The following is a 26,954-nucleotide window of genomic DNA, read 5'->3' as shown; positions in this document are numbered from 1 at the left end:
CGTCGTATAGCATGACGACGTCTAAATGACCGCCCAATGGGATCAACTTGATGCAGGCTCTGTCTGACCCGCCGACGCTGAACTTTTAGGCCACATGATCGCAGGCTTCCAATTACATATGCTTCACCTGCATTTGGAGTGTTCTGCAGTATATTTGTCACAATGCTGTCCAGATCTTGATTTGACAATACTGCATATCTTAATGGCTCAACTCCCAGAGTTTGCCTGTGTCTGTATAGGGTTCTTCGACTGATTCCAAAGCATGATGCAATTCCCTGCCATGTCATACCAATGGACACACAATGAGAAATCTGTTCAGCGGTTATACTGTATTGGGGTCGACCTGGATGGCCAGTCAAGGTTGTTGGAGGTATTAGATTGTTTGTCATATCAGTGGATCTCCGTCTGGCGTCATGTTCATGCAGCAAGTTGCGAAAGCATCTATACAATGATCCTAGTAGGTCACTGACATCCCTATTATCATGACCATACCTCAACACAGCAACAAATGCAGATAGAGTTCGTGTGTGGTCATCGAGCACTCGAAAAAGCCTCTCCTGATCCAAATGGTTGGATTCTTCACTTTGCAGTGACTCAATGCATTGCAAAGCACTACTGAAAAAACTTAAAACATCCTCTTCATTACCTCTCACTGCAAAAAATAAAGTTTGGACTTGGAAAATAATGAGGATCAGACCAACATTCATTGTGGTTGAAATTGACTTCCTTGAAATTTAGCATATCATGCTTTTCCTAGTGTGGAGTCTTCCTGCTTCCTTCATGTGACAGGAAGGCCTTCCTTTTTAACTGTAATGCACTCCTAATTCCCTACTGAACTCAACATTTCATATGTGTGTGTGAGAGCGTTTCACATGAATGTGTGAGAGCGTTTCATATGTGTGTGTGAGAAAGTTTCATATGTGTGTGAGAGTGTTTCATATGTGTGTGTGAGAGCGTTTCACATGTGTGTGTGAGAGCATTTCACATGTGTGTGTGAGAGCGTTTCATATGTGTGTGAGAGTGTTTCATATGTGTGTGTGAACGGTATTTCTGAATAATGTCCCTAGGGGCCCCTCATACCAAAGTGTCCGATTTGATGCCGATGACAGAGCCAGCCTTCCTAATAACGATATGCTTATAAGTTTACAACAAATCAAACTAAACTTTCTTCGCTTATTATTGGCCCAACAATGCTTTTACTAATCCAAAGTGCCAAGATAACCAACATATTACCAGCACAGCAGACGCCAACAATGAGCACCTCAAAAAACGTGTAGATCACCACTCCCAAATCCATTGTGCCCTCTATCCAGCTATCTATAAGTTACAAAGCCGGAATGTGCGGAGCTCTTTTGATAACTTTAAGGAAGTGCTTAGCCTGTACGCAGTTATGTTAATGATATACTTTGTCATGGTTATAGGGTTTGGTTAGTTTTATTTTGAAATGTATCTTCCTTCTTCTTGTCTGGTTTTACTTCCTGTGTTTGCCCTCCTGTGTCTGATTGTGTTATTGCGTTCACCTGTTGCCCCTGTGTTTCTCTACCCCTCTCCAGCTGTGTGTTGTCTTGTGATTACCCTTGTGTATTTAGTCTCTGGTCCCCTCTTGTCAATGTTTCCTGCTGTTACTGTGAATGTTTACTCCGTATATCGTGTCCCTGGTTAGTAGTCGGTTGTTTTTCCTTTTTGTGTGCTTACGTGACCCTGCCTTTTTGTTATCAGCTTTACTTTAAATAAAGCTCATTTTTGGTTTCACCCCCTTACCTGCCTCCTCTGTTCACTCTGCGCATGGGTCCTGTCACAAAAACCATGACAGAACAACCGGACCAAAAAATGGACCCAGCAGAGGGTGACTTCCAGAAAGAGGTTTATAAACCATGTCTCAATTCAACGGTCGCATGCTTCGGATGACCTAGCCGACGTAGCTCGTGTAGGCTGGATCGAGTGGCCTACGAAATGAGACTGTCTAGTTTACGGAGCACCTCCTGTTTACGTCACTTGATACGAGCTGTTCTGTTGCGCTCCATAAGCCTGATAGCAAATGACTTAACAAGCAAACTCAGCTGAAGAGGATCCAGAAACTTTACTTTCCCTTTTTTGTTGAACCATTTATTGGAGATTACTGCCGGCGATGAAATAAATAGAAGATTAAGCTGTTCTTTTGGCCTCCGGAAATGTTACATTAGGCAATTAACAAGTAAATGATGTATGTTCTGCCTTCCATAGGAAATGCATTGTTTTCAGTTTAAGTTCTTGTGTATCTTGCCTTTTGCTTGTTAGATAGCGCCATCCTGTTGTCATATTGCGGTACTACAGTGAGTGTACGTAATTGCAAGCCTAGCTTCGTTCGCTTCCTGAATCACTCGACGAAGGGAGACCACGCTGTAACACCGCTCCTGGAAATCCTATCTAAAACGTTTGAGCTTTGGACATTATTTGTCTGTAAGTAAATGTAATATGATTTCATGCTAGACTCTGTTTCGATTAACAAGAATTACGTCAAATGTCTCGGATTCTCACTTATAGTGTCTATAATGTAGGCTAATCTGATTAGCAATGCTAGCTCTCGTGGTCTCGTGTGTTAGCAATGAATGAACAGCTTGAATTGCACTTCAAGAAGTGTAAACTCATGTGCGTTTTATTTATTTATTTGATTACAGTTTTACTAAAACGAAATAACTCCTGTATGTTTGCTGGAACTTCAGTAAAGAAACAAGAAAAGAAAGCCTTGTGAATTGAATTCCACTTCTTCATACAAGATACAGTTGTTTGCTAGCTGTCTAGTTTTGCAAGACTGGAATGCACTGCGAGGGCAGCACAATGTATATATAGCTGATGTCATTTAATCATATCATTTCCTATTTGAAACAGGTCTTAATCTTTCTGTAATAATACAAATATGTTTGTTTAACTAATAAACGAAAGCATCTTGTATAGATTGATTCTCAACAATATTAGTTTTCTAATGTGATTATCTAGCTGTGGTTTACAAATGTAGACCACTTAGATTCTCCTTCTTCCCCTAAACTATTAATATAATTAAAGCAGAATTTAAGACTGTTTAATGACCTAGAGATATCCTACTATTCCACTATTATACTTCATGTTGTAAATAATGCAGTAAATGAAATAAACAAATGTATTTAACAATTACTATTCAATTTCTTTTTCCACCTAATCTCAAAGTAGAAGTAAGAATATATCCATCATCTCTCTGCAGCTTCATGTCTTCTATTATCAGAACTTCCATCACTAGCATAGAGGAAATCCATCATGTCATTTAACATTTGTCACCAGCAGTTAAACAAATATCAGCAGAAGTGTGTTTATCAAGTTTTTTATTTTTATTCACATGTATCAGTGATTCCTCTGCTTGCTGCTGCTTTTAAATCCACTCTGCTGCAGAGACCTGACCGCTATTTCATTTGAATAAACGTCACTCGTCACCAGTTCGCATTGCATCCTGCATTTGTAATTTTATTTTTTTGTGTGACTTGCTTTCATTTTTTGGAGAGTAGTGTGCAGCGTTTTTCAGAATGCAAATTAGAATCGTGACCAAATTTAGTATACTCGAAGCAATGAACACACCCTACATTCTTCTAAAATTCTAAATTTCCTTAGAATCAGTGTATTATGGATTAAGGACACGCTGTTGTGTGGTGACAAACTCTGAGATAATTAACCTTGCAGTATTTGCATTACAGTTTGTGTATTAAGTAAATATTAAGGATTTCCCGGCATTGTTACTCTCAGGCTTACTGTACATCAGTGCAGTTTGTACCCAAATCAGACAGGGGAGGATGGATGTTGCACAGAAATAATTGGTCAGTGATATCTTTATAAAAACGAGCTGGCCTGTGAGAAGCTGCTGCAGCCAGTGGACAAGGCTCCAGATGCAGAAAGTGCCTTTCCACATTTGCAACACTCTTTGTATTTTTCCAACTTCTTTTATTTGGCTAAACTCAACTGAACCTACTAAATTGCCATGTTTCTTTTTCCTATCTGTTGGAGAACATCTTAAATGTTCACTTTCAAGATTTCATATTGAGGACAAAAAATTGCCAGACATTTAAACAGTTAAAATGAAAAATAATGTTCTCCTTTTGTCATTCCAGTTATCTGGGAGGTGGTATGTCATAGCCATATCTACATCCTGTTATTTACACCATTTTTAAGTTAAGTTTTCAAGTGGAAATTACCTCCAAAGGAAAAATGTATGCAATCTTTTATTTTTTTAAGCATCATTAATTATCATGTCCTGTACAAGCTTGAATAAAACCTTTACAGGTATGGATACTGCAAAAACAACACAAAGATTTTTCCAAGAGAACAACAATGTCTTTGACGTAGACAGAAACAGTTTTTATTTATTAACAGAATGCACTGGTGTTTATTTGTTTATTTATGTCTTTTCTCTGCTTTTTTCTCATTTATTTTTTAAGGTTTTGCACTGCAGAATTTTACTAAATAAAAAAATATAATAAGAAGTGTTTTCTTACCAATGCACAGCTGTTCCTTTAAGCCAGCTGATAAGATTAAAAATAGTTTATAGGATACTGAAATAGAGCTGTGACACATGATATTTTCATGATATTATCATTTTTTAAAATTAGATAATGATATTTGTATTTGTATCATTTTAATAAGTGTGATTATGATATGAACGTTTGATTGCATAGCATCTAATTTGTAATCATCATCCATTCTCCATCCACTTTTGTGAACAGATGGTGTCCCTGATGTGCTCCTGCAGATTGGCTGTCCTGATTGCATCGTTTTAAAGGGGGACCGTTTCCCTCACATACTCTTCTTAGTAAGAAAATAGCAGGAAGAGAAAAGGAAACTTTTTAAGCCCAAGATCCCCGACCTCGGCCTTGTTTAAAGGCGAGATCTAACTATTGCAGAATTGAGTGAAATAGACAGCCCAGACAGTACTTCCAATTTGAGGCCTTTAAATTAGGCTAATAACAAATAACATCTTGCAGTGAACAGATAACATTTTTAACCATTTCTAACAGTGAGGCTTATCCACTGATGCTTCAGGCAAGTTACAACATTTAACATTAACATTAAAACTAGTTATTAAAAAAATTCTTACCAGTTCTTACTGAATTCTTTTTCAGTGCATAGAGCTAAGTGCAGTGAGTTCCAAACTATGCAGCATCACTTTTCACAATGCCATTAAAGGGCCAAACAGTTCTGTTGCTAACTCAAATGCTGTCTGCGAGGGCTGTGTAGTCCGGCTCATGTTGCTACAGACAGCCCGTCTGAGGCAGTCTGTCAGGTGTCTGTCAGTAAGGCGGTTCATGTACTTTGACTTCATTATTTTCATCTGTGAAAACACGATTTCACAGAGGTAAGTGGATCCAAAGTAGGCGCTCACTTTTAGTGCACATTCAGTGAGAAGGGGGAACTTTCGCGGAGCCTCCAGCGTGTTCGCTAACTGTTTGCTTAACCACCGCTACCTTCCAGAGCTGTATAAGTTTGCATTGCAACAGTTAACGGGCCAGCTCTCTTCTCGTATCTCATTGGTCAATACCCTACTCTTTTCTTATCTAATTGGTCACAATGCTACCCTGTAAAATCTGGCTGATTTTGTGTATCCACTATCCAGGTTTCTATTATTTTAGGGAACGACAGGGAATGTCTCAAAGCAATCGACCGGTTGGTGACGACTGCTTTAGATGATTCACAATTAATGATTTGTATTTGGAGATTCCTAAAGAACACTTTAATCTGTAGAAATAACAATATGACTAAATGAATACAATACAAAATATACAGCCATGCTAGTGGCTCTTTCAGGTCGTATATAGCAACGACGCTAATGCCAGCATGCGAACACACTACTATAAAAGCAGTACAGTATAATGTTCACCAATCAGGTGATAGTATTCACTAGTAATAAACACATGAGCGGAGACTGACTTCTGTAAGTATTTGGTCCTAAACTATAGAATTTGAAGAATTGCAATTTGGACCAGATTATAACACACGATCCAAAGTTAAAGGGAGCTTATTTTCAAATTCTTAATAATATTTTGGGTTTCTAACTGAACATTTTCACAAGCTTTATACATAACTCTATGGACCCCTTCCAGCAAAAGCTAGGTATGTTGCAGCTTTCTGATCTGGGCAGCCCTAAAAATGAACAAAAGCACTGAAAGAGTCTGTTTTTTAAGAATAATATGTACACTTTAAAGAAGGTTATTACAATAAATCAAAGGCGGACATGAATGTCGTAGATTTCATGGAATTCCATCCAATAGTTTTTGAGATATCAAAGTGTGTACTAAAGTGAACAACCAACACAACAACACTGACATACAGAGTAATACTGACTCAAAACTTTACTTTGTTTTTATGTGCTGTAGATATTCTTAGAAAGAATTTCATTGCAAGGCTGTAATCTCCAATATGTCCCCTGCTCACCAGGCAGGAGAGAAAACGTCACCGCTGCTGAGCTGAAGGAATATGAGACCCAGTCGGATTGACCAAGCTGCATGTTTTCAACTCAGATCATGGTGAGACTTGACATCATTCTTTTTTTGTCAATATATGAATACAAAGGGCTTACTGTCATGATAGAACCGTGATGGTGTTTATAGCAATACCATAGAAATGAACTGTGTGATTATAATTAATTGTCGTTTAAAATACAAAAATATGTTTTTTATATTGTAAGTTATGTTATTTTCCAAATTTTGTATTTAATCTCCTTACACAGATTTTACAAACTGCAGAACATAGGAAGAAACTAATGATAGTCTGTTTTACACCTCTATGCAAAGAATGTTGGAGCAGTCTGACATTTTCCTCAAGTGTTTGGCTCCAAGTCCGACAGTCATGGGTAACATGACTAGTATGCCACTATAATGGAAGATCAATGACAATAATCCCCAGTTGTATTACTTAATTTCCTGCTATGTCCTTACGACAAGCAGAGGATGTTGTAAAACCACGACTAACCTTGCCATTCTAATAATCCCCTTCCTCTCTGCTGCCATGGAGGAGATTACTAATGGAATGCGGGCCTTTTTGGTCTGTAAATAGTTAGTGCTCCATGCACACAGACTCTTAAACCCCCCATATGTGCTTTGACTTCTCGCCTTATCCTTATCACCTTAGCCTTTTTCCTCTCTTTAAGGTTTTTTTTCTTAGTTCTTAGTCATGTAAAATGTTTTATCTTTATCATAGTTTTAAATATTAGAGTTAAACAGATTTGTTTGTTGTTTTAACTTGTAATCATTCTGCCTAGAGCTTAAACTGATACATTGGGTTCTGATGCTAACTGCTTAGAAAACGTGCTTAAAGACTTTCAAATATTGTCACCGCTGTTCGATCCCATGTGATCTGAAACTCAGTCGCTGAATAAAACAATGCCATTTTCCATGCTCTTATATGCTGACCTACGGTTAAGAAGCTGCTTGATTGTGGTCGTGAGATACAAGGTCCAACGACATAGACAGTGAAGCAGCCGGCCAAAACTGTGCAGCTCCGAGGGAAGAAGTCTCAGTCAAGACCGAACTGCATCTGTGACCCAAGGCCGAGGGAGTAGTCCAGCCTCCTCGCCAGCTCCCCCACTGCCCCGCTGTCTTCCCTTTTTCGTCCAGCATCACTGCCACATGCTCACCAGTTCAGTAAGACAATGCAATCCGTATGCTTGGGTTATTATCATTTTTAGTTATTGATGTGTGGGTTGGATTAGGGTAGGACTCCCAAAATTCTTGACTGCAATCTTTCAGTGTTTCAACTGTACCTTTTCAGTATTTGCCAACCATCTGATTTACTGTCAATATCGTGTAGAGTGCTGGCACTCTACGTAAATAACTACAATTAATAATTAAATCTGCACAAGCAATATACTCTACAACCCCAAGGCTGCATTTGAGTGGACTCAGCAAATATGGGCCACTCTTTGGTGAATGAGCATTGGAAATACTTTAATATGGACTTACACCCCACCATGCTATCTGAAATGATTCAATCCAATGTGTTAAGTTGTTTTAAATGTAATTATATGGTTTGATTTGTTGTTCTAAATGTATAAACTCCTTTAAATCCAAAAGGAACCGTTGATTCCTCCAGTTTTTGATGATCAGTGCCTTTTTGATACAAAAATGTGTTGAAGAAAACTATATTCTCTTCAACACATAGCACCCAATATCACAAATAACACATTTGTCTCCAGGCGCTCTTAAGTGTTCACAGCATAAGACGCCCTCTCTCTCTCTTAGACCCTTGCAGCGCACAAGGAAAAACTCCCAAGTAAACCCCAGGTTTACATATGGAGAGCAACATAGGAGTGTCTAAGGATTATTTAGCAGCAAGTTGCAGAGCCGTGCCAATGTGCAAACTGACTTCCTAACATCATTTATGTTATTGTTACATGGAGAGGTTTCCTGCTATGAAAAGCCGTCCCCCTGTTTAAAATCACTGATATACGTGATCATAATCATTATCATTATTACAACAAATCATAAGAAACACCATTCAATATAGTCAAATAAAAGTTCACAGAACAAATACAGCTTCTTTATTACCCTCAGAATGAATTAATGATACTGAGACAAAACAAATAAAAATATTATGATAAGCTTTGTGGTATTGGATTGCATTAGATTTAGTTAAACAATATTTTAAAAAACTACTTCATAATAACAAACCCAGACGTAAAAACTACAGCATACCTACAATTTTCATATTTCTCTTCAACAGCTCCAGGGGATAGACGTGTGCTCCAGAGAGATTCCCAACAGATTTACCTAAATAATCTACCAAGTATGTGCCTGTAGCAGCTGGACATGCGCGAAGATCAGCTGGGGAGATTGTCATGGGCCATGTATGATTGACCCAGTGAGGGCAGCAAGCCTGTTCTTCTCCTTTCTTTTTTATTGCAGAATCAACATTCAAATGTGTAATTCATCATCACCTTTCATTACACATGACGTCCTCTGCCTGTCTCACTACACCATTGCCCTGCCGTGAATTTAGCAAAACATGGTCTTAATTGATGTTGACCCACAATGTTCCAGAGGTGAAACAATTTTATACTTCAAAACAAATGTTTAAGGGTTACTGTTGAAAGTTATGGTGAGAAATGATATAATATCTGAATCTACTTTGTGTAAGAGTGCATTGCTGCCACCTAGTCAGTGTACATTATACTGAAAAACACGAAATAAGCAAGCTTTTGTGATGGGTGACTTTTGTTGCAGTTTAGGAAATACAAATAAATCAATGAATGCTTCTGTTTTTTCTTTTCTTTTTGTGCATGTTGGCAATTTGTCATTTGAATACAACAGAGCCGTGGTTAATGTTAATAATAACAATCATAGATTTGCTTTTCCAAACCATGCCAACCCAAAATGTCTACAGTGAAAGAATCAAGATGAATAAATTAATCTAGTGTAATTGAATCCAGTGTGATTATTTCTAATACTATGTATGTCGTGGCGTTTTAGTCCTTTCCTTTTTGAATTAAAAGGCCACTCTCAGGATTCGTGACGCGCCTCTCTTTGTTCCCAAAAAACACATACCGAGATCATCGAGTTGAAGAAGATTTATTTGGGTGATCCGGCATAGCCTACAAACGAACACAGGCTTTCTTGTTTTAACGTAAAATAAAAGGTACGTCTCCGTTTCCAAACAATTACAAAAAGAGCACGGTCAAAAAGATTATACTGGCTCCCGTCCAAGGTCGTCAGCCGTGTGTGATTGCCCCGCTATATAAGGGCACACAGACATGCGCACGAATATATATTATTAAATAAATTATTTAATAATATTCTAAACAGAAATGTGGCGTACAAAAATAAATCTAAATCTAAATGGTCTAAACCAAAAATGACTCTAATGTATGTTTGTTCAAAAGCTTAATACTGTCACTATACCACTTGCAACTACTTGGATTCACCTAGAAGGGGGGCCCTAGGCAAAAAATCTGTCAATGGACCGCAGGTTTGTTTTGAGGAGATGAAATCAAAGACAAATTGATTCATTTATAGCAGCAAATAAGAACAAAACTAAACTGTTTCAAAATGAAGGATCCTTGATATTGTGCTTCACTGCTTATTCCGTAATTTTATTGATTCGATTTTAGTGAGCAGTGTCAAAAATAAAATAAAATTAGCACAAAACAGTCACAACATAAAAACATCCATCCTGCAACAAAACCCTAACTAAAGCAAAATTACACAAATATTTACATCAATATTCAGGCTATTCAACCTAACAAAAGTAAGAGTCCTATATTTCAGAATTGTGTGCATTATGTAACAGTAATTATTTTTTACTTATGCACATTATAAAAAGGCTGTTTCTGTCATGATTATAGAGTTTTGTTGTTTTATTTTTAAACGTTTTCCCGCCTGTCTGTCATTTCTGTATTTGCTTCCTGTCTGTGTTTTCCCTCCTGTCTGATTGTGTTCACCTGTTGTCTCTGTGTTTCTCCCCCCCCTCTCCAGCTGTGTCTTATCTTGTGATTAGACCCTGTGTATTTAGACTTGTCTTCCCTTTGTGTTCCTTGTCGTGTCGTCATCATTATATGGTCGTCATTCCCATGTTTGTCTCGTGGTCCAGTTCTGTTTGTTTCATCATAAAATGGAAACACTCAAGTAAATTAGGCCTACTTGGGTATATTAAATGTACACAGCTCCTTATGTTGGAATAAGTAAGCTGCCTGTAAATATCTGTTCAGTAATATTTTTTCATATTTCAAATTTATATATTTTCGAATATGGGCTATATGTTTCTAATGTGTTTAAAATGATTGTGTCTTAAGGCTAATGTTTTTGTTTCACATTAAGTTTAGTTAGTAATTAATTAGTTTCATGTCATTGTTTTACATGGATCTCGATACCTTTAAAAAAAGAGATTCTTATCTCATTATATTCCCCCATTTCCGGTAAACAACAACAACCACCTGTTGTTTACATGGATTATTTACCAACATATTTGAAACCACTTTTACTTTAACTCATAGAACCAACAGCAGCTGTTTGATTGGCAGATGATATTTAGACTTTACTGTAGTTGCCTAGCAACGCCAAATCATGAATCCCAATAGCTGCATTGATTTGAATGCTATATTTTCATATCATTTTAAACATATTAGGTTACATGGTGTTTTTCTTTTTTAAATATAAAAAATGTGTTTACATTTTCCCTAAAACGGCGCAACAAACCCGGAAATATCGGCTCTAGGACCCAGGTGCGGCAGCCGCCAGACACCGGTTGATGAGACGGTCCAGTCGGCATTACACATCTTATTACCTGACAGAGTGGCAGTTCGCTCCTGTCACAGTGGTCAGAGGTAAACTTACCATCTGCACAAGGTGGACTACATAACGAAGGAAAGCAAGAGCATTTTTTGCTGTCTTTGTCCGTCAGTCACCCAGTCACTGTGGCAAGAAGACCCGACAACCATGAGCCTGAGGTTCACCGTCTCCAAGAGCGACGGCGACCGGCGCCCCTCAGACATCCAGGGGGAGGTGAACCAGCTGTTTGAGGGGGACGAGCCCAACACCAGCACCGCAGCAGAGGGAGAAGATGCTGCCGGTACCGATGTGGTGGTAGTGCTGAAAGGTAGGGAGACACTTAAGCCGGCTCCACTGTTTGTTAGCTATACCGGGCTATATGCTAGCAGTACTGATGCTTGACTCCTGATCACATTGTCTATGAACAGATGTGTGTGACTTGAATTTGTAATGGGCACAGTCTGGCAAATAACAAAGGCGCTGCAAAGGGCGCACATTTTCCTTTTTTTCCCACTTGACAACATGTATTGTTACAGGTGCATTGCGCAAAAATATGCATGGAAGTTGCATGTCTATGTAGACAGACAAAATGGGGTTTGTGTTTTGCTCTGTTATCCAGTGTTGCATTCATTCAAACATACAAACATTTGTTTTTTACTGCACTACTCGTGATGAGTGATCACTATGACTTAACATAATGTTGTGTAACCGCTCAGTTGTTAGACAGATATACAGATAGACTATAAGCTCTTCATATTTCAATCTGATGCCCTCAACTGTATGTGGTCTGATTCATACAGTTTATGTATACTTTTAAGTTTTAGTCGGCAAATGTGCCCCCTCTTAACATGCTTTGACATGCCTTTTGAATCCACTGCATGTGAGAAAATGTCAATAGCACTTATCCCATATGTCAAGTGTGTTGTTTGTCTGTCAGTATTGTCGTAGTTCGAATTGTTTCCCAGGTTAGTGCATACAGGAGTCAGGACAAAGTGCTCACCATAAGGATACATTTAAAGAAGGGGGAATAAAAACACAGCTGTGTTATAGGTTATGGTAAATCCTCAATTTCCTGCCGTGCACCTCTCCTGGAAACCGGACCCATTGTTGTGCAATCTGTCACCAAATCGCAAAAGTAAAATTATCAAGGTCCTGCCAGTCATTGTCTGAATTGAATGCAACAGTGCTGAACAAATGATGGCCAAATTCCCATTAGGTCAGGAATGAAAACTGTTACCATTAGCAATGATTTAGCATTAGAACAAGTGCAATGATTCAGGTCCAGTCCGGTGCAAATAATGATTTATCTGCGAAATATTTAATACATTTCAGAATGTATTGAACTTATTAAGGCTATCACATTAATGACATTTTTAGATGAACTGGCCAAGCACCCCAGATTCTCATAAATGCATTTATTGCAGCTCTGGATTTTCTGCTGCTTTGTTGCTTTTACTCTAAAGTCTACCTCAGCAGGTCTACAAACCCTTTTTAAATGTTTTATTCATAGGACAAAAGCTCTGACTAGCATTATTGGAACAATAATTGACAATATAAAATATTATTTTCCCCTTGAGTTACACCACTACTTTCGGTTTATACACTTACTTACCTTCTAACCGGACACATTAGAAGTCATTCCCTTGCCTTTGACATCATTCCTGCTGCGCCAAGGTTCAGCAGGGCTGCCAGATTTCCACTATGAAACCAGCGAACCACTTAGGTGAAGAATGAAAGCATTTAATTATCAGTTCAGCACTCCCGTTCATTGCGACAGAAAGCCTTGGAGGCTAAAACATGCCACCGTTTCTTCCAGTGCTGGGGAATTAACATAGAAATGCCTTCTCAGCATTTCTCCACTTTAATACCCCAGTGTGTATCAATCATTGCTCCGGACATAAAAGATGGCTGTGAGGGTCGGTAGGAACAAATCTCAGCCTCTCCTTATGTTCCTCTTAAGAGATGAGGAACGCTTTATGGAAGGACTTCCCCTCCTATGCAGTATGCTTCGCTGTTGCTGAGCTGCAGCCTTGTTCAGACTGCCACCTCTGCATCCACTTTGGTAGTTGCCATAGTGACACGGTACATTTGAACTAGAGTTGTCTCTCAAATGGTCTTTGCAAGGAGGTGATAAGACTTCGGATCCAGCAAGTACCATTATGAAATCAATCTCTTGCTGGGACAGAGTGATGTACTTTTCCTTTCCTGTTTTTTGTTCTGTGAAGTGGTTCTAATAGAACAAAAAATAAGGGACGAACATCAAATTTGTACAGCAGCTAAAATGTATAGCTAGTTTATGTCAATGAAAAATATATTTTTGCTGTATTAGAAGTGAACATAAGGACTGCAACTAGCAATTATTTTCATTATCCATTTCTTCTTCTTACTAATGTTTTGTCCGTTTGCTCATCCCATCGCAATTTCTATAACACTTCCTTACAATATTTTGTGTTTTAAATGATTGTGTCTTTTAGGTTATTCTATGTTCAGTTTACTATAACATATTTTCAAAATTGTATTTGTTTGTCTAGTGAGAAAACAAATATTCTTTTCATCTTTGTAGTTCTAGTGCATACTGTTGGGTAGAGTAATATACATGCCATCAACACCCATTGTTTGTGTAGTTTATAACAATAAACTGTTAGTTGTTCACTTCAAACAGAGGGCTTGTGTAAATAAATATCAATCATTTTTGCAGAGGTGTGCAGAAAATACAATTGTGAATGTGTTCTGACAGAATGTAATCAGGCCATTGTTGTCATTTTCCTGTTGTGTTATAATTCCAGCACCTATGAAAGCCCGCATTCAGTCTTTCTTGTTTTAGCCGGTGGTACCAGAGCAATATCTAAATTCCTCCCTCTTGGCTTGAACCGCTGATCCTGTTTCTATTGATCCAGAGGGAGGTGTGAGCTCCGCAGGCTTGGCCAGCCTATGTGGTTGATGATGACTTGCAGCGGAAGGTAGATCCTCGTCTGGCTGCCAAGTGCCCTCTCTTGTAAGATATATCTTGGTTAGATCTCTTGGGCTCAATGGAATGGGCTGCAGATGGTTTCAGAAGGGCCTGGCTGTCATGTTGCAGTGGGGAGGCTTTAAAATGTCCTTCAGAAACCTCATATCTTCAACGTTATTTGAATTGAACACTGCATTAGTTGTTTGTTACTACTTGGATGCACCACAGCAAGCTGTAAACACTACCATGCCATAGAATGTACGATTAGTTTATTTGACAGGGATACATTGATATATAACATATTACATTTCTGGAGTTTATATGATGAGGAAGAAAAAAACATCAAAACAATTATTTTAAAGTTTGCATATCCTAGGGCTGATATGCTTTCATAATCAATGAATCTGCAGATTCATTTTCCGATTCATCGTTACGTCCACAAAATGTCCATCCTTTTTTTTATCAGTCTTAAGCTGAGTCTTTCTCGGTCTCATTTGAGAACCTCAATATATTAAGTTTATTATAACATAAAATAAAGGAACGCAGGACATACATTTGAGAGGCTGAAAACAGATTTGACCATTTTGTGCATGAAAAACAATTTAACATGAATCATTGTCAAAATAGTTGCAGATCATTTATCCCTCTAACAACTAATGTATTAGTTGATTTATTGTTGCAGCTCTACTGTGTCCACCTGATAAATGTTTATTAATTATTCATTCTTCCTCTAGCTGTTTGGTCTTTAACATTTCCTGAGGGAAATGTCTGTAAAGCAGAGACGGAGTGCACGGTCATTGATAATAATCTGTGGGTTAAACATTATACATTGTGACTCGGCCCATTGTTAATATAAAAAAATGGATTATAGCAGCTTTATGATAAGACTGATGCTGAAATGTTGTGCTTGCTCACTGTGAGTGCCTTAATTAAAAGCAGATCTTCTTACGTCTAAACTATTATGGCTGCATTTGTGTCTTCTGCTTTTCCATTGTCTTCCATCGGCTCCCGCGGTTTCCATCCGAGCTGTGATTGCTTGAACCTTTTATAAATGTGTGTAATTCTTTGTGTGAGCTTGTGGTTTCTTTTGATACATTTTCTGAAAAAAGCTTTTGTAGAAGAATGGCTTGGATCTACAAACACGGATATTTCATGGCGAAAACTGTAACCCAATGTGTCCCCAGTGTTTTAGTTTATGAGCAGAGAGGCCGAGGTTTAATCTGTGTCAGGATGTTCTGTTTCCCTGTAAGCAAATACAGTCTAAAGACAATGACACAGCATGGGAGCACAGCGACAACAACACCCATAATCACAACGACAACACAACCTTATAACCTCCTGACAGCAGCAAAAACAAATGTACCTAGTCTTATCTGTGAGAGAAAAAAATGCAATGCCTTTGTTTGTGTCAGCCGCTCTAAACTATATTCTTCATCTACAGTCTTAAGATAACTATATATGTTTGTGTAAAGAAACAAAAGGTTTCTAGCATAACAACAGTTTGCATTTTCTTACATTATTTTATTCTAATTTAAACAATGTATTACTCTTTGTATGATCTTGTATCATTTTGTGTACGTTGGCCTTTCCCCAACAAACCCAGAGCGGAGTTTAGCTGTCCTTGTCCGCCATCGAAGCGTGACGAGCTTATTGTTTCTGAGTCGTCATTTGAGTGTTGCTCAAATGCTTGTTGACATGTCTATGTCATTAAAAAACAATTCCTTCTCGTATTTTTATAATGCAACTGAACCAGGGAGAGGGAAGGGGACAGGAGAAATAAAAACAAAAATGTGAATGTTGACACTGGTATGCTGAAGTAACTTAGGCCAGCTCAATTTATGGTAGCAATGTTGCCAATAATGGAGTTCCCAACACCTATTTTATCGGCTTGAAATTGGTATCTCTCAGTATTTCGTGGCTTAATAAATAAATAATAATGTTGAATTAAAAAAATATTACAAATACATTTGCCTAATAAATAACTAAATAATTTGTATTATTATTTTATTATTATTATTATTATTATTATTATTATTATTCACTTAAATTTGACTGAGAAGTGAATCCAGCATAGGCTGCCAGTGATTTTGCTCCCATGATAATGGACTACTGGCTGACCTGACGGAGGATTGTTTGTGTGTTTATTCAGGCATTTTTTCCCCTGAGCTGTAATGAATGCCATGTAAATAATGGAGAACCTCTTTGATGTGCAGTCCGATGGTGAACACAGATATTGACTCACAAAGGGCCATTGTGGATGACTCCTAGGCTTCATATAGTGTGGGAGCTGTTTATAGTCACTCCTGGAAAGAGTGCGGACACCTGATTAGGATTTTTATGGATTATTTATCAACTCCTGGAAAGACCTGTGTAATCACAGCTTTTCTTGTCATGAAAGCCGAAATGTGATACTAAACCTTGCATTTGTTGTTGTTGGCCATCTGTTCTCACAAAAAGAGATGCAGTTTTGTTCGTTTGATATACAGGTATACTGCATATCTTTGAAATATAAAGGGGACTTACAAATAATGGAACTGCAAACTCTATTACAAGATCCTTGATTATTTTGTTAACATCCACCAAAATATATTTTTACAGCCTACTTATATGTGATCTAGCTCCACATTTACAGTACATACAGAATATTCAAGGGTTGGTTGACAAAGCTCTTTTTTTACTGCCACATTTTGCGAATCGCCTTTTTATATATAGTTTAACATGAGCCACTTAGTAAGAATGATTGTGACTGTAAAGTCTTTTCCATTAAGTGCTATGATACTTAGTCTTCCCCCTGTTATTGTGCAAGCAGCAAAAGAACATACACTGCCGGGCCGAAAAAAAGGTCACCCACTCTAATATTCGTTGGACCGCCTTTAGCTTTGATTACGGCACACATTCGCTGTGGCGTCGTTTCCACAAGCTTCTGCAATGTCACAACATATCTGTCTTGCATTCATTTTTCACCAAGAGCTTGTATTGATGACGAGAGATTCGGACCACTGCGCAAAGTCTTCTCCAGCACATTCCAAAGATTCTCAATGGGGTTCAGGTCTGGACTCTGTGGTAGCCAATCCATGTGTGAAAATGATGTCTCATGCTCCCTGAACCACTCTTTCACAATTTGAACCCGATGGATCCTGGCATTGTCATCTTGGAACACGCCCGTGCCATCAGGGAAGAAAAAATCCATTGATGGAATAACCTGGTCATTCAGTATATTCAGGTAGTCAGCTGACCTCATTCTTTGGGCACATAACGTTGCTGAACCTAGACCAGACCCACTGCAGCAACCCTAGATCATAGCACTGCCCCCACAGGCTTGTGACCTTTTTATTGGCCGGCAGTGTAGATAGATACTCTATATATCCCAAATTATTGAAATACCTTCAATAATATAGTCAAACTATTGTAATCAGTCAAATTCTCAAGGGTCCATAGAGATGTTAAAAGGACTGTTTGGTCTATAGTAAACTAAGACAGCTTATTTTCCTCTTTTAGCTAGCATTTCCCTGCTTCAAATTCATAGTGGCACACTCTGAATCTTTCCCAACTACATTATCAAAGCTGGGCTGAGCATTTGAACATCGGTGAACCTTTAACGCTTCACTGGCTGTACCATCTCTGCACGTCTGCTTAAACTGATGTGTGTGTGTGTGTGTGTGTGTGTGTATGTGTGCCGTATCAGTGGTGGGAGGGGGGGTTTCATAGCACCTGCTCCCTCATTTTATCCTGTATTCCATTTGTACTGCCGTTGTTGACTAACACCTGTGTCTCAATTCCACAATGCATGTGAATGTGACCTGGCCTATGTCCTGTGCGCACATTCGAAAAGTATATCCCAGGTGTCAGTTTGAATACTAAGTAAGCTACATTTTGTCAACAATACGCAATGGGAATAGGGATGTACCGGTTTCACAATAACCCATGGTAAAATGTTGATTATTATTATTATTTTTTATTTGTATATATAAACTACTGACAACTTTTCTCTGTGTTGAAATTCAACAGACACTGGAATGGCTGCCATACATGTAGATAAAGATTTAAGAACATTTTGGAGTGGTCTCTTAATTCTTCCAGAGCTGTATATAATGCATAGAGTCATCGCAAACACTAAAATGTACCACTGACCAAAACTGATAACCCTGACCATTTTTGTCACTATAATCCTCCTCTTCTTCTTTCAGACCAAGGCAATTCAACGTGCTTTACAGGGTGCATCAAATAAAGACATTAAGCATTAAAATCCAACATCAAAATGACAATAAAAGACAATAAAGAACTTAAAGCTAGACTAAGACCAAATGATTAAACTTGCTTGATGTTTATTTATCTTCCAAATATTGAACTTGCAGTCGTTTTCAAAGTCAGAGTTGCACCTGTTGCAAACCACTGCCGTGGAAGCTTTTCCAGTCTGTACAAAACAAACGGGTACCTTTTTCTTATATTTACCAGAACATTCAACTCTGAAATTAAGTCTGAATTATTTTCATTATAAACCTCTCTGTGGACCCAGAAAACCTTTTTGACCTTTCACTTACCTTTCCTTGTCTTCTTGCCCACCTGTCCTCCTCCTGCTGTAATGCTATTAAACGTCTTAAAATGTTCTCCCTTCTAAGGAGACATTGATTTGCAATTTAGTGAGCTATTTAATGCCATCCCTCCTCTGCCGTCATTCATCCCATGATTCCTTTCGCTTGTCAAAGAGCGGGCCATCAATACAGCTTGGATCGCAACAACTCATACGCCATTAACTATGCATGTCCAGTTTCTATCTGATTTTCTGTTTAGGTTGAATCAAATGATAAGAGGCATCTTCAGGCCAAGGGGCTTACTGTAAACATTAAAGGTCCCGTATTATGCAAAATGCACTTTTTGATGTCTTTTATACATAAATATGTGTCCCCGGTGTGTAAGAAGACTCACAAAGTGTCAGAAAATACAACCCTCTCTCTTTTCCTCCTTACCCACATCTCTAAAAACGGGGGTACAAACGAGCTGATCCAGATTTGCTTCGGTTATGATGTCATAACCGAAATGTGGGCTGGCTTTACATTGAACTCCTGGCAACGTCCCACCCACGTGACACGCCCCAACCTATCATCCCCCATATACAGTCAGCGAGCTGAATCCCCTCAGCAGCACGTCTTTGTCTGTGCAGGATGTCTGCGGGAGGGACTTAGAGTTGTTGTATATATAAAACATATAATGTCTCTGTTCTAGTGGTAAACACTGAGAAGTGTTTCAGAAATAATGCTTGATGTGGTTTTGAACATAATATAGCCTTTAATCACGGCAGCGTTTAGCTGAGTATCTTCTCCTGGTAGAAACTTTCACAGAGGAGAGAGAGCTGCATGACCTGCAAAGGGGCGTGGCCAGCTTCAGGTCCGCTCACATTTAAAGCGACAGTCACAGAATCAGCACTTCAGGAACAGAGCTGAAATAGAGGGGTATGTGGCATACTACAATGGGTGATCTGTTAGGTACTTTGAGCAAACACTTCACAGACAATTTCTTTATAGATATTGCCCTACACTGTATTGTTAAAATAAAGTATATTAGGAGAGCTTTAACACAGAGGTGTGCTGACATTGAGCAGACAGCAGAGGGCGGCCAATTTAATGTGTTGTGGGGAAAACAAAACATAGAAGCTGTGTGTGTGTGTGAAAAATCCTTCTATTTTTTTGTAACACGGTTAAGGTTTTGACATTTAACACATTCCTATACATATGACATTTGCAATTTTAACAGCTGCTTCTTGCATATGCAAAATGTGTTAGAGTAAAAGCTAATTGGAAGGCTGAATGTGAGAAATAAAATGCTCTGCAGTGACCCAGACCAGTGTTTCTCTGCTGAGACAACAGGGGGCAGTCCTGTCCTTATGAAGGATTTCCACTAGCTACGTAGTTTCCCTTCAGTCAGAATCATGTGGTAGAAAAATCTGATATGAGAGGGGGATCAGGAACCCAGCAAATTACACAATAGTCTGCGTGTGTGGCTAAAGGTGCGTGTTAAGCATATTGCAAGTAAGGAGAAAGTGTCTGTGTGTGTGTGTGTCTGTGTGTGTGTGTGTGTGTGTGTGTGTGTGTGTGTGTGTGTGTGTGTGTGTGTGTGTGTGTGTGTGTGTGTGTGTGTGTGTGTGTGTGTGTGTGTGTGTGTGTGTGTGTGTGTGTGTGTGTGTGTGTGTGTGTGTGTGTGTGTGTGTGTGTGTGTGTGTGTGTGTGTGTGTGTGTGTGTGTGAGGATGCGAGTAAGTATGAGTGGGAAAAAAGGTAATGGCACAAGAGAGGGGGGAGTAAACCTTAGCCCAGAAATCCTTGTGCTGTTATGTAACCGCGTTTGCAAACAGGGGGAGGTGTGTGAATATGTGTGTGAGTGGGGGGGGGGGGCAATTGATAGAGAGTGACAAAATCCTCACATGCAGGGAGGCTGCAGGGCAAACCTCAGTGATACTGACATGGGACGAAAGAGGGGGGGAGAGGAGGAGAGGAAAGCTCATGGGGGGAGAGGTTGAGCATTTCTTCCCTACCACGCAACTCTGATGATGACAAATCCATCACAGGGCCACAGATCCAGCATCTTGAACAACCACAGCTCGCTCTGCAGCACTCGGCCTGGTCTGCCACCTTTACAGGAGATATCTATCGTGTCTTCTCACATCGCCACCACCGTTAACATCCGCCAGCGATTCAGCATGTCAGGCTGCTTTACAACATGCTGTAAGAAATGGCCGTGAATATCCTCAGAAAGGTCTTTTACACAAACGCTCTAAGACTAAGATGCATTTGTCCTTGTTTTTATCTTTGGATTTTATTTGTACCTAAGAACTTGTAGGCACTTTGAAGAGAAAGTGCATTATGAATATCATTTAAATATATTTTACTTGAAAAAATTAGTTTATTTAATTCATTGGTCAGTTGACAAGGCACTCATTTGTTACGAGTTTAATGAGCAAAAATGGCAGAATTTCACTGGTTAAAGCCACTAAAAAGCCACTATTTGCTGTGCTATTGGTCTATGATGCTATACTGATAATCGTGTTATTTTTTTATTTAACCAGAATAGGAACTCATTGAGGCAACACTAAACACAGTTGTGTTGCAAAGTCTGATGTTATATTCCCCACCAAAAATCTGCTTTAATCAACTAAATGTCTGGACAAACTAAATGAAGCACTGATTCGGGACAAGATTATTTTTATTAGGTCAATATGAAAATGTTTCTAGAATAAATCTCCGCCACCGGAAAGTAAGACCTGTACATTTGTGTTGTGTGTGTGCGTGTTGGTTATTTCAGTCTGATTTTGAGAGCAGTACACGCTCTACCTACTGAAGCGGTTGAGGCAGAGAGCAGCGGGCCAGAGATGCAGGTCATGGATCCCCATGGGGCCGGGCTGGTATTCAGGAATTATACCGGGCCTTCCTGTCCCTCAGGACCAGGGCGCTGTGTTTTCTCTCCCTCTACTACTCTCTCTCTCTCTGGCTGTGAAGCAATTTTAGGGCATAGTTTTGGGCTTTGAAAAGGTGAAGTGCAAAGCAAGATATATGATGTGAGAGTTGTGCCACTAGCTAAATGAATTTTAATTATGTGCTTTCAATTTGAATTTTGTGTAGTGACTTTTAGTAATGTTTTTGGCTGGCTGGCTATCAGGCAAGGTGCCATGGTGCTGCAGCAGACAGGAGGGAGAAGGATCGGCTTTGGCCCAGTGTGTGTGTGTGTGTGTGTGTGTGTGTGTGTGTGTGTGTGTGTGTGTGTGTGTGTGTGTGTGTGTGCCTCACTGGCGTTGTTCCACAGCCCAGTTCTCTCTGCACAGTCCACAGGTCTGTCAGCTCGTTGCGCTCAGTTGGGGGTACATGCTCTCCATCACCATTACCATCCATGCCACTGCTGTGGCGCAATGTCAAGAGGGTGACTGCAGAGCAGGCCTCGGTTGAAGAGGATTTAAAAATACTTCTCTTTTTCATACAGTACAAACATCAATCATGTTAGCTACAGAGGCAATTAAAGGTAATAAAATGAATATTTGTTGTTCTACTGACAGTCATCACACACCACTTCCTCATCTGTTCTCCTAATAGACTTAGGAAGGACAGATTGTTGGTGAAAAATATTTAGAAAACACTCGTCATTGGGAGTTAGTCAGTACTGTTGGTGAAATATTTTCCTATAACTTTGACCCAGTTTATCAATTTGTGCATTCAGTGCTTTGTCTCCTTACTCCTGCCTGCTGATAAAGGTGTTATAGTGCTTTGATTGTTTTATCTTGTCATGCAGCATGTTGATTATTCTCTCAGAACCAGCTAAATACATGGGACCGGGGTAAGAAATCCTCAGAGTTGGTCGGACAACCGCTGTGTCAACTCGTGGCTGCAGCACGTTTTGTCAATTCTCCCGCCGTAACTTCATAATAAACCTTCAGTGTTTGCCATCAAGTTCCAGCTCTCCTGTGTTCTCATTGTGTTTCGACTCCATGCTCCAGAAGTTTCCATTACAAGTACACACACCTGTAGTGGTAGACTTTGTAATTATTTTTTCTATTTATTTTGTTAAACTTCACAAATATTATGTTGTGTTATTCAGTACAACCATTTATTCAACTCGAGTCAAATGTGATAAAGATTATATTTGCTATTCTTTACTATGGCGGTCTTGTAAAGGTTATCTTTTCTTATCTTAAAACAGGCTTGTGTTGCCTTAATATTTTCCAAGATTATAAAATGAGATGTACCTTTATTAATCCCCCTGGGGAAATTCAAGTGTTTATACAGCTACAGAGAAGAGGAAAAACAGTACAGGTTCAAACAGGGATATGAAACACAAATTGAAAGGAAAAATTCTAAATTCTAAAAGAATCTTTAAAAATGATATATACAGATAAGTTACGAAGTATTGTTAAAAATATACACATGTATGTGTGCAGAAAGAGTGTGCAGGTAAAAGTTATTGTGCAAAAGTGCAAGAGTGCAGGCTTTATGTCCAGTCCGTGTTATTGTCAGTGAGTCACATGGTTAACCCCTTGTTGTGCAGCCTGATGGCTACAGGCACAAAGGAGTTTCCCAGGCGCTTAGTGCTGTGCCGAAGTGGGATGAGTCTGTGGCTGAACGTACTCCTCATCTTCACTAGCTCTGCATGGAGGGGGTGGGAGGGGTTATCCAAGATACTGTCCAGTTCTTCCTCGTCCTCCCCTCAGCCACCTCCTCCAGATTGTCCAGTTTAACTCCAACAACAGAGCTAGCCTTCCTCACGAGCTTGTTCAGCCTGTCAGCGTCCCTTTTGTTGGTGTTTTCCCCAGCAGCACACCACGGCAAAGAAGAGCACACTGGCCACCACAGACTGGTAGAACGTCTGCAGCAGCCTCGTGCACATGTTGAAGGACCTGAGCCTCCTCAGGAAGAACTGAATGAACTCGCATTGTTTGGTTCTGAAGGTCCACCACCGTATTCATTCACAATGGGTTTGACAGTACTGGAAGTAATGAGAATGAGCGATACCAAAAACATCGCCAAATTCAGTGATGAATGTTTCATTGTCTAATAATTCAGTTTATAACATGATATATTTTTTTATTTTCAGTATAATAAAGCTGTAAGTAATGTAACAAATGTTTCTCCAGTCCATATGATAATACCATGTTTGCGACATTGTACAATTGCTTTTCAGGTATTATATCAAACCATACTCATCGTTGTTGTGACGAAACATTTTTATATTAAACAAGTAGGTGTATTAATGTATGCAGTTACATAACACTAATGAGCTTCATCCCGCTTCTGCTGCTTCTCCCATTACTTTAATCACTTTAAGTCCTGAGCTTGATTTCCGTTGTCTACTTGAGAAAGACATTATCACAAAGTATTTGTTATTGAAGGCTTTTAATTATTCATATATTCATTTTATTCAAATTAGGGATAGCAAAAAATGACATTCGCACCCACTCTGTATGCATCCGTACACACATGCACGCTGCCACACACAGAACATACATTTGACAAAAGTCCTTTACAATATAGATTAGATACATCCATTATCTCTGCTTCGATCATAATCACCCATATATCGTGATCCACTATACTTTGAAATAAGTTAATGAAATCACAGCTGATATATTAGCTGTTTGTAGAACATAACAGCGTCTAATGACATCTCGCAATCTTTTTTATTCCACATGAAGCCCTTTCCTGGCATTCCTTTTCTTGCACGGTCTGCTTCTGCTGCTCCAACTGCTCTTTAGCATCTGAGTTAAAAATATGTTGATGTGACTTGACATGTATCAGGCTTTTGGATAAAAATAATGTTTTTTTTGAAGCACCGAGCTATCTGATGTTTTGTTTCAGCTGAGTGAAGAGGACAGAGTGTAACATGATGTGCTCAAATCACAGTTTTTAATAACTCTCTACAGCATACATATGTAAGCTTGTGGCAGTATGAGCATGTAATAGCATCACTCTGCGTAGGATGCTGAGCAATGACAGAGTAAGATTCATGAATAATAAATATAGCAACCATGATAAAAGATCACTTTTACCATCAATTGTTGATATGGCTTCCAGCCTTTCCTCCCCATAAATGCAATATCTCGGCTGCAACTTTGCTGATTTATTCAATACTTTTGTGAATTGTTCATTTCTCTGTTGTAATTATGATATTTCCTAGAGCATTTGAAAAGAGGCCAGGTTGTCCTCAATAATGTAATCTTGCAAGAGGGGGAACAATTGTCATTTCAAACTTAAAAGTGAGCAAAGTTACCGAAGTTAGATTATAGATGTGAATGAAAAGCTGTAAGACGGATATCAACATTATTTAAATCTACAAAGAATCGATGCCACACATAACAACTGTTTTCTTTACAGTACAGACAAAAACATCTAGGTAGATATTGCATGTTAGCTAGCTTTCTGTTGTGTTCCTGTCAGAGCTGAATCCATGGGTCAATCAGAATCAGAACCAGAAGCCCTTTATAAGTCCCGCAGCGGGGAAATGTACAACGTTACAGCAAAAGTGACAAAGCAGATTAAAAGGCAAGCAATAATAAAGTAGCTAGCATGTTACATTTAGAGAACAACCACACATTATTTGCATTATCATTTAAATAGGTAAGTGCACATATTAGCATTTGAGGTACTTTTAAAATGAAGTGTTGCACATAACATTTATTTTTGTTATTCCACAGTAGAATTGCCCCAAAAGAAAAGTGTATATATTGCACACTACAGGTGTATAGCACAAGATCTCAGCAGTATGTATTGTGTAGTGGTCTACCAGGGGCCGAAGCCATTATTCAGAATTTGCAGAGTTTGTTTTTTATTGATCATCTTTTTTTTTCTTTTACAAAAATGGCAATAAACATGACTTTTTGCTGATTTCCCAGTCTTAAAGTAAATTACTTTTGGTTTTAGACCATTGGTTAAAATAAAACAATCAATTAAGATCTTGTTAATTTGAGCTTTAAAAAAATATATACATTATGTACTTACTTATTTTTATTCATAGTCAACATATCAATCATTATGTCTGTCCTTCCCATAATAATGTTTGACCATTTTTGTATTTTTTTTCTCCACAATTTAGCTTTTCGAATGATGTGCAAGATCATTATTTTGCCACCTCTTCCATTCATCTCTTAATTTCCCTTCTACAAAGTTGATTTAGACACATGGCCGCAATCCAGCTTTTGAATCAGCCCCAGTGTCGCTCAAAGAGTGGATTGAGCCATGGCATCCCATTAATCTCTCCCTTTCTTCCCCCTTTTTTGTCACTTGCCCTCATTCTCACCTTCCTCTTCTTTTTCATGTCAATGTGACCTTCCCTCTATCTGGCTGCCAAAGCTGAGTGCTTCTGGCGTAGCTGCGAGGAAGAGTGTTTTTAAAGAATGCACGTTATGCTCCTCTGTCTCCGCAGTCATTTGTTTCCCTGCCATGTGCTTGTTGTCGGCCAGGTAAACTGCAGGCATTACAGCTCTGCAGCGTGCATGATCTATCTTTATCATATGTCTCCCTGATGTGTATTAAATGTCCACTCTCCATCATTTTAAACAATGATTTCACACAGAGCCTCCTCTCTTTCCAACCCACCTCTCTCTTTCCCTCTTTTTCTCTCTCCTCAGGTTATGTTCATTCAGCTTAGAGCCACTTTTTGCCTGTCTGTCCCGCTGAATGGATGGGCAAAAATCACCAGCGTGTGAATTGGGCTTTGGTTGGCTTGCTTTGTTAATGGTGTGTGGAGAGGCTGATGGGTACGACTGCTCTGCCTGCATTATGTGAGTGCAGTCAAAGGAGCGTACAGATGTGTTTAGCGCCAGCCTGGATCAGGATTGATTCTGTGAATAAAAAAGGTAAAAAGTAAAAGTGAAATACTGACATCTTCGATTTTAGCCATTACCTCCCCCCTTTGCACCCCCCCAATTGTCAGTAACATAAGCTAAAGCTAGATGGATGTCAAATAGGTTTACTTGTGCCCCCCTCTCACAAATACAATCCGTCACACTCCAGGTTTCCTCTCCGCTCTCTCCATCCGCCTCTCTTCTTGTTCTCTTTCTCCCTCTTGATAAAGTCTGCTTTTGCGTCTGCCGTTACCCCCTCTCTATATTTTTGACTCCCTCTCTTTCCTCTCCTCTCTCTATCTTCCTTTCCTTCTCTCTCTCTACCCACCCCCTCACTCTTACACCCTCTCTCCCCTTGGTTTTGGTGCATTGCAGTGGCTCCACCACCACATTGGAGACACAACAGCCTTGGCAAACGAGGTCTCTCTTTC

The 26,954-nt window shown here is 39.1% G+C and overlaps 1 protein-coding gene and 1 long non-coding RNA gene across 2 annotated transcripts in view; both read left to right on the top strand.

The window, feature by feature from the left end:
- Positions 1–4,585: 4,585 nt before the first annotated feature.
- LOC134883349 (uncharacterized) lies at positions 4,586–9,302 on the top strand. Its single transcript, XR_010168264.1, has 4 exons — positions 4,586–4,810; positions 6,433–6,521; positions 7,421–7,637; positions 8,716–9,302. It is a non-coding gene; the product is annotated as an uncharacterized LOC134883349 (long non-coding RNA).
- Positions 9,303–11,341: 2,039 nt separating this feature from the next.
- slc12a5a (solute carrier family 12 member 5a) overlaps positions 11,342–26,954 on the top strand; it is a 153,933-nt gene continuing 138,320 nt past the window's right edge. The window contains exon 1 of the mRNA XM_063910513.1: positions 11,342–11,583. Within this exon, the coding sequence (XP_063766583.1) occupies positions 11,424–11,583 (160 nt within the window). The 5' untranslated portion in view covers positions 11,342–11,423. The remainder of the gene's footprint in view (positions 11,584–26,954) is intronic.

The sequence above is a fragment of the Eleginops maclovinus genome, chromosome 20, assembly GCF_036324505.1.
Source record: "Eleginops maclovinus isolate JMC-PN-2008 ecotype Puerto Natales chromosome 20, JC_Emac_rtc_rv5, whole genome shotgun sequence".
In the NCBI taxonomy this organism is placed as follows: Eukaryota; Metazoa; Chordata; class Actinopteri; order Perciformes; family Eleginopidae; genus Eleginops; species Eleginops maclovinus.
This window is presented reverse-complemented; position numbering and strand designations above follow the sequence as displayed.